This window comes from Camponotus floridanus, unplaced genomic scaffold (genome assembly GCF_003227725.1).
Source record: "Camponotus floridanus strain SB8 unplaced genomic scaffold, Cflo_v7.5 scaffold8, whole genome shotgun sequence".
Lineage (NCBI taxonomy): Eukaryota > Metazoa > Arthropoda > Insecta > Hymenoptera > Formicidae > Camponotus > Camponotus floridanus.
This window is the reverse complement of record NW_020229849.1, coordinates 2,846,046-2,854,457: the sequence shown is the minus strand read 5'-3', so window position 1 is coordinate 2,854,457 and position 8,412 is coordinate 2,846,046. Positions and strand designations below refer to the sequence as shown.

The following is an 8,412-nucleotide window of genomic DNA, read 5'->3' as shown; positions in this document are numbered from 1 at the left end:
TTGTGCAAAAATTGAAATTCTCTAAAAAAAAAAGTTAAAATTTAATATTTGAAACATCTGTTTTATTCTTCTGCATGCTTTTAAATTTCTTATTGAATACTCGTGTCTGTTTTCTGATTGCAGAAGGTGTCAACGCTTTTCTGCAGATGTTACTAGAAGTGGCTCCGACGGCGGTTGCCTTCGACTGATTTCGAGAGGTACAATTCTCCAAATCAATGTACAGTTCTCTAGGATGCCGAATCATTCCATTATGGCATTGCGTGAACTGTATACACCTGAATAATAATCCTATTTTAAATACAGACAAGAGCATTATATATCCTATATTACAAAGCTCAAGGCTGGCCCAAAAAAAAAACAAATTCATAAAAAAAATATATATTATATAAAAATATATATTATTTTATTACTTGTTATTCTTCGTACATAGTACAACATGCAGAAAAAATGTTATTGTTAGATAATAGATAGTTGATGTTGTAACAAGACAGCAATGAATCAACAGAAAATATTTTAAATGTTTACAGTTACAAATTGACTTCTCTTTTTCTTTATACATCCTTCTTTTCCTTTCCCATATTTTTTAAAAATATTACTTAAATTGTTACATATCATTTTTAACTCCCAAAAAGTTTCAATATATATTATTTAATTTTTACTAATATATATTTTTCAAGAATTAATTTAAATAAAAATACAAATTAATTTAAATAAAGCATCTAATTTTAACAAAGGATAGTTTCGATAATTACAAATCAAGTTTTTAGTCTTCTAATTATCTTTTTTACAAGATACTTTATTTAAATTTGAATAATTTTGGTCAATTTTCAAGAGATGTTTAAAATATTTACCAATAAATTCAGTTCTTCCGTTTGGACAAGGTATCTTTTGGTACCTTTCCATAAATGCTTAAAATACCACTATCTTTCTTTTGCACTTTTTTAGATTTAGGTTTGAGTAAACTGCTTGCAAGTCCAGATGTATATTTTTCTTTTTTGTTCCGTTCTTTCTCTATCATTCGACTCTTCTTTAATGTTTTATAATTTGTTCTTTTATTCTTAGGAGGTTTCGCGCCTAAACTGATGGCAAGTTCGACCTTTGCTCTTTTTGCCTTTGGTTTCTCGAATCCAGACATACCAAATTTAATAATGTCATATCGCAGCCTTTTCATCTCCTTTTCTTGTTGCTCCTTCAGTTCAGCAGGCGTTTGCTTTATTTCAGAATTCTTCTCTTCCTTATCTTTAGGTTTTAGCTTTCTCTTTGGAGCTTCGTAATTTACAGAAATATAATTGCTTGTTGCATTTTTCTTAATTTGGGATCCACGCGTTGGTACAAAGTCCTCCATCTTTCTTGTTTAATCTCTTTTCTTCAATTATAAAAATATATATTATTAAAAATATAAAAATATATATTATTAAAGATATATATATTATTTTAAAAAATATATAAAATGTATTATTAGAGAAAATATATTATTTAAAAAATACATATTATTAGAGAAAATCAGCTTCAATTAATAAGAAATAAGTTAGAAGAATATTATAACCTAAAAATAGTAGTCTTAAAAGAGGTCATAAAATATATTTAAAAAAACATTTTAAACATATCTTTAAAAAAGTAAAAGTTGGCATTATCAATAATTATGGAATTCTAACTTATATCAACTTACAATCATAATTACACACAAAATATTGACACTTTCCTTTCAAGACTGCTCCAATAAAGATTGCGTTCGAACATCTACTCGTCTCTGATTGAGGTCGAAAAGAGTCAGATTTTTTGAAGCACTTGATTGACCAATCGGATTAAAGGAATTTTATTCCTTTTGCCCTGATTGGTTCATCAACTACATTATCCGAATTTTTGAACGCAGTTTCTTTTTTAAAACAAGCCTAGCTTTCTAGCTTTTTGTACAGTCAATGACTAATTTTAACATGACTGCCGTTTATTTCGCGCGTGTTCCGCGTGTTTAAGCACGGTTACATAACCTCAACGAAAAAAAGGAAAAAATACAAATTGATTTAATTTCAAACGTGCGACACGTTCTTGAGAGACAGGGGAGATTACGAAAATCGAATCTTGCTGAATTTTCTATCGCGATGTCACAATATCCGCCTATTGAAGTTCGTCTAGCGGTAAACAGAGTGGATTTTAACTTAATAACAAACGAGGGCATCCAACCGCGACTCTACACACCCGGCGAGGAGATATCCAGTCAACCGGATTTCCTCAGGTAGATTACTTTTCGTTTACGAGAAAATTCGATTGTTAATCTAATATAATTGTCTTCAGAGGTCACGGAACTTACGTTGATGAGGAGAAGACGTTGCGCGCTTCGGTCGCTGGAGTTCTGGAGAAGGTAAACAAACTTATATCCATCAGGCCACTGAAAGCGCGCTATAATGGCGAGATCGGGGATCTCATCGTGGGTAGAATAACAGAGGTGCAACAAAAACGTTGGAAGGTCGATGTAAATTCCAAGCTCGATGCTGTTCTGCTGTTATCCAGCGTTAATCTACCTGGTGGTGAATTGGTAAAAATTATATATATGAATTCTAAGATTATACCGGGTGAGTCAGTTAAAGTGTTATATCTCGGAAACGAAGCGTTTTAGAGAAAAATGTTTCAAACAAAAGTTGTTTGACTCGAAGTGGGACATAAGATGATGCCATTGGTTTGACCTCTGATAATTGTTTGAAGGTCACATGAAGATCACCTTTAATTTTTTAAATGGAACCCCCTATTCTTTATTGCTTATTTTTATAACTTATCTCGAGAGCTTTTTAAAACACTATAATAAAATATTTTTTCATTAAGTTATTAGATGTTTTATGTTATGTAAAATTAAGAAATTATTTCAAGCCTCAATTTGAAAAGTACTTAATGAAAAAATACTTTATTATAGTGTTTTGGAAAGCTGTCAAGATAAGCTATAAGAATGAGTAATAAAAAATAGGGGATTCTGTTTAAAAAATTAAAAGTGATCTTTATGTGATCTTCAAACAATTATTCAAAGTCAAATCAATGACATCAGCTTATATCCTCCTTCGAGTCAAATAACTTTTGTCTGAACATTTTTCTATAAAATACTTCGTTTCTGAGATATAAGTCTGTAATACTTTAACTAACTCACCTGGTATATACATATATATAGATTCTAAGATTATATATTGGTAAAGATTGTATATTAAGATCTATTTTTCTTTTTATTATAAAACATTTATGGGAAAATGTATGAAAATAATCCTTTTTAAGATTTTGAAATTAAAGATTCAGTCTACTCTAATAATAGTATGAAAAGTTAATGAGTTTAGTAATCTTTTTTTTTTCTTTTTAAAAATATTAAAAATTGATTTTCTTTGGCATTTTACACCTGCCTTTATTGATGTTTAAACAGCAAGTCAATATTTTTAATCTATTTTTATCTTGGATATTTATCTTTTTTTTCTTTCTTCAAAAACAAGTCTCTTGTAATGTATTAAAAAATAGTTTGAATGTGACATGCTGCTACTCTTTGTATAATTGTGTAAAGTGAAAAAATTTTGTTTAATTTTATTATTAAATAGTGGAATATATTTTTGATATATTATACCTAATTTCATTAGTAAAAATTCAAAAATAACAAAATAGTGTCATTTTGAAATTAGATATTTCAATTTTGTTGGAAAAATATTAAATGTATGTAATATTATGTAATAGTTTTATATTATATATATATTATATAAAGTGTTCTTAATTTTTACAGAGAAGAAGATCTGCAGAAGATGAACAGACAATGCGTAGGTACCTACAGGAAGGAGATTTAATTTGCGCAGAGGTGCAGTCAATTTTTGCTGATAGTTCCCTCTCCTTGCACACGCGAGTGTTGAAATATGGCAAACTATCACAGGGAATAATGCTGAAAGTACCACCGATGCTCATTCAACGCAAGAAAACGCATTATCATAATCTGGAAAATGGTGCGACTCTAATACTCGGTTACAATGGCTATGTATGGATCGGCGCGAACATTCAGAATGTCGATAAATCCGAGGGCGGCTTCACCGAGGATCTGTCGAGAATCCCGCTGGAAAATCGTGAGGTGTGTGCGCGATTGCGTAACTGTATTTTGATTTTGGCGCAGTGTAACATGCAATTGTCTGACACTTCCGTAACGTATGCTTATGAAGAATCCACCAAGTATAAAGTGCAAGAACTTTTGCAACCTGAAGCGATGGTCGATGTATCGTTAATGACGCATCAAAGACTTGCGCGATCTATTATAACAATCTAATAAATCCAATTCGGTGTTATCACTGAAATAAAGAGATAATAAAGATTATAGATATCATGATAATAAATATAAATCCCTAGAAGAAAATTAAATGTGATAAAAATAGTGATTTTTTTCAGTTATAATTCCGAAATGTAAAATATGGGAAATAAAAGAGAATTTTGTATGTAATATTGTATATGTAGTATTGGCACTTTTAATAATTACATAATAACAAGGACGATATTTGTAGGACATATCATATCAACCTCCCATTTTTTTCTGAGAAAATTAAATGTGTCAGACCAAATTATAACACATTGCAGCAATATCGAAAAGAATTATATATAAGATACTGCAGTATTTTTCATCAATAGATATAGATTTGACCAAGTGGCCTCAGGTGTAAAAGGTAATCACGGAGAAACGCTAATCTGAGTATTGATTAAACAAATAGAGCCTGGAAACAAGTAGTCAGCAAGTAGAGCTGAGAGACATGGACGCATGTTTCAATGCCTTCGATAAAGACGGCGACGGATTGCTATCCATCTCAGAGTTCGATCTCATATGCCGCGCGTTATTTCGAAATGATCGCGGAAAGATCTATGGCCTCGAGGAAGAGCAGCTGCGCGAGGTGTACTCGATATTTGATTTCAAAGACGACGGCATGATCGATAAGGAAGAATTCGAGGTATGTAAGGATGCAACGAAATATATCGATCTTATTATTTGTTTCAGATAATATTTTAAAAATTATTAAAAAAAAAAAAAAAATATATATATATATATATATATATATATATTAATTTTATATAAACTATGAAATATCTTGCAAACTGCTCAACTTTTGGACATCCTATTCTTACAACTTTTTATGCCAAATATTACAAGAAATTGATTTGTATAAAAAAATTAGAGTAATTCCATTTCAAAATCATGTAAATATCAACCTATTTAAAAGAAAAAAATAAGTTGGTCAACATATGATTTTAAAAAATGATTTGTGTAAAAAGATTAGGGTAGTTCCATTAAAAAACAAACTAAGCTCATATTCACATGACCCTGACATGAAAAATATTCTTAGTTAAAATTCGAGATTATTAATTTTTTTTCTCTTTAACTTTATATTAATACTTGTTATATGTTGTACTGCTTTCTTACTGATTTATTTTTCTATTATAGGTTTGCTGGAATCGATGGATCAAAGTATGCACGCGCCCCAAGAGCGCTTTTTTAATCGTAGACGTACAAAATGACTTTATAACGGGTTCTCTAAATATAAAGCATTGCGCTGCACAGCATGACGGATCGGAAGTGATCGAACCGATTAATCGATTGCTAGAAACCGTGCCATTCGACGCGGTATTTTACTCTCTGGACTGGCATCCCGTGGATCACGTGTCTTTTATCGATAATTTGCACCTCAGGTAGTCGCAAAAGGCAACAGAAATTGTAATATAACAATTAATACTGTCTTTAGATTGATTTCTTTTAAATTCTATTTAAAAACACTTTTTTGTTAAATATACAAATATTATATAATAATTTGATATATTTAAAAATATATCAAAATTATTATTTACTAACATAAATTTTGGATCAAAAAGACACTTGAAACTTTGCATCTTTGGAAAAAATCAAGAGATAAATTTTAATTAATTCCTCCTTCATTATTTTTTGCATAAAAATACTGAGACAAGATAATCTATAAAAATGAATATTTTATGAGATATTTCTCGTAGTTTATATAAAATTACGTCAAATTGAAATATGAATTATCTCGTAAGTTATTCAACTTTCAGTCATCCTACTCCTATAACTTTTTAAGTCAAATATTGCGAATCGATTTGTATAAAAAAATTAAAGTAGTTAATATTTAGAGTGATTTAAAAGAAATAGATTGATCTCTATCACTTTAAAAAATGATCTTAGTTAACACATTTAAGATTATAAACTTTATTCTTTCTCTATAAATTTTATCTGAAACATTCGATTTCCATTTGTATTATAAGGGAAGTGGATATCAGCAGCAATATCTCGAAGGAAGCAGCGCGGGTGTACGACACGGTGACATTTCAGGGGCCGCCGTTATTAAAGCAACGTTTGTGGCCGCGTCATTGCGTGCAGGACTCGTGGGGCGCCGAGCTTCACAAGGACTTGAAGATTGTCAACAATGCGATCAAGATCTACAAGGGCACTAACCCAGAAGTGGATTCGTATTCAGTATTTTGGGACAATAAGAAGCTAACCGAGACCACACTGTCATCGCAACTGCAAGAAAAGGGCGCGACTGACATTTACATCTGTGGGCTTGCCTATGACGTATGCGTGGGTGCTACAGCAGTTGATGCGCTTACCAGTGGTTACCGCACTATACTTATCGATGATTGTAGTCGCGGCGTAGATCTCGTCGACATCGAGAAAACCAAAGCCACAGTGATAGCCAGCAATGGCGTAATAGTGAATTCCAGCCAAGTGAAGGCGATGATGGAGGGAAGAGATCGACGACCAGAACTAGGCTACAAGCTCGCTCTGGAAATTAAGCATAAATTGAGATTCGATGATGAATAATTCTAGAGTAAATAGTTCTATAAATCTAAAAGCTTTACATTGGTAGACACTAATATAAAAAATCATAGATACATCTTATTTCAAAATATATTTCTCAGTGCTTTAAAATAGCAAAAAATTAAAAAGTAAATGAAGAGAGAAATATGTAAAAATAAATTATAATGAATATATTTTTTCTTATTGAACGTTAAAGTAGATAAGTATTAAATGTGTCTAGGAAGATGTAAGCATTTAAATTTGTCTTTAGAAAGATTTCTTTAAAAGCGATAAAAGATAAGAGCATATACATGTTAGATTTAAGATTTTAATTAGTGATACTAGCATTTAAATTTTTTCAGCTCTTTAGTGAAGTATAATATTATACTTATTCGATTCGAACATTTTAATGGCTCAAATAGAAAAAGAGAAAATATTGATCTAAACTATATATATATTAATCTATTAAAAAGTATTTATTGAAAGATAAATAAATATATTTTTTGTATTAGCGATAATTATAGATTTAGCTATATGCGTATGTATGTACATACATATATTGTTATTAGAAATAAATATATAACAAAGTTTCCATAATATTCTTTATTGTGTTATATAACAAAAAGATTGAAAATAAAAATTAAAATCCTTAAATGCACTATATATTAAAATGCACAAGTTTAAATTATTGTAATTTTAATCAAATTTAACTAAAATATCATTTGAAAAGAAAGAGAAGAAATATAAGAATAAGAATGATTTCGTCTTACTGCTTTTATAATTTCTATCAATCGTAAAATAAATTTTTAATTAAATAAAAGATTTATGCATAAAATATCTTTTATAAAATTTATTATAAATTACACGAAGACCTACACACAAAATAACTTTTATAAAATTTGAAATAAATTCACATGAACATCTAAAAGCGCATGTTACACATCGCACCTAGTCTTAACTATGCTTACCTAACTTTACAGCTGTTTACATTAACAGCTGTTCTGTGTAGAGAGAAAAATTGAATTATACACTCTGTTATTTTGTGCAAATATCACTGGACTATAAATTTGTATGTAATCAAATCGAAATAGAATTGAGTCTTGATAAATATTTTGTAAAATACTTTATATATTAAATTTCATAATATAACCTCTCACTGGTAATTTCATTGCAATTTTATTTTAAAATTATAATAATGCATACATAATGATAGTCACATCTTGGGACACATCTAACATATGAAATAATATAATTGAAAATAAATAAATTGAGAAGTGTACATAATTTTATATATTATATAAATTAATATTACATAAATTATATTGTGGGATTATATTTTTTCTATTATTTTTATAATTATTATATAATAGTTTAAAAAGATACTTGTTACATACTTATTTGCTTATTTTATTATTTATAATTATATAATAATTATTAAAATTTATTATGTAATTATTTATTTTGTGGAGGACATATTTATTTCTTATTCTCAAATAATTGTATATGATATATATTTACAATGTATACATAAGATATAATAGATCTATAGATCTCTTATTAAAAGATTTCTTAATTTTTTTAGCAGGAAATTTTGAAGATAATGCCTAAATATT

The 8,412-nt window shown here is 29.0% G+C and overlaps 2 protein-coding genes across 5 annotated transcripts; one reads left to right on the top strand and one right to left on the bottom strand.

The window, feature by feature from the left end:
* Positions 1–114: 114 nt before the first annotated feature.
* On the bottom strand, positions 115–2,464 carry LOC105249599 (uncharacterized protein C1orf131 homolog). Of its 2 annotated transcripts, none has more exons than XM_025414358.1 (3): positions 2,309–2,464; positions 852–1,366; positions 115–275 (listed from the first exon to the last, which is right to left on the bottom strand). In XM_025414358.1, the coding sequence occupies exon 2, from the start codon at positions 1,343–1,345 to the stop codon at positions 860–862; it is 486 nt and encodes a 161-aa protein (XP_025270143.1). In that variant the 5' UTR covers positions 1,346–1,366; positions 2,309–2,464; the 3' UTR covers positions 115–275; positions 852–859. The 2 variants fall into 2 exon arrangements, with proteins under 2 accessions (XP_025270143.1, XP_019882594.1); XM_020027035.2 differs by lacking the exon at positions 2,309–2,464 and adding an exon at positions 1,670–1,760.
* LOC105249601 (nicotinamidase) lies at positions 1,930–8,403 on the top strand. 3 transcript variants are annotated; one of them, XM_025414356.1, is made up of 7 exons: positions 1,930–2,233; positions 2,293–2,533; positions 3,746–4,081; positions 4,710–4,943; positions 5,435–5,679; positions 6,265–6,830; positions 8,382–8,403. In XM_025414356.1, exons 1-6 carry the CDS (start codon positions 2,100–2,102, stop codon positions 6,821–6,823), a joined length of 1,749 nt encoding a protein of 582 aa, XP_025270141.1. In that variant the 5' UTR covers positions 1,930–2,099; the 3' UTR covers positions 6,824–6,830; positions 8,382–8,403. The 3 variants fall into 3 exon arrangements, with proteins under 3 accessions (XP_025270141.1, XP_011253486.1, XP_025270142.1); XM_011255184.3 differs by lacking the exon at positions 8,382–8,403 and having other exon boundaries at positions 6,265–6,913; XM_025414357.1 differs by lacking the exons at positions 1,930–2,233; positions 2,293–2,533; positions 8,382–8,403 and having other exon boundaries at positions 3,906–4,081; positions 4,630–4,943; positions 6,265–6,918.
* The last annotated feature ends 9 nt before the right edge of the window (positions 8,404–8,412 follow it).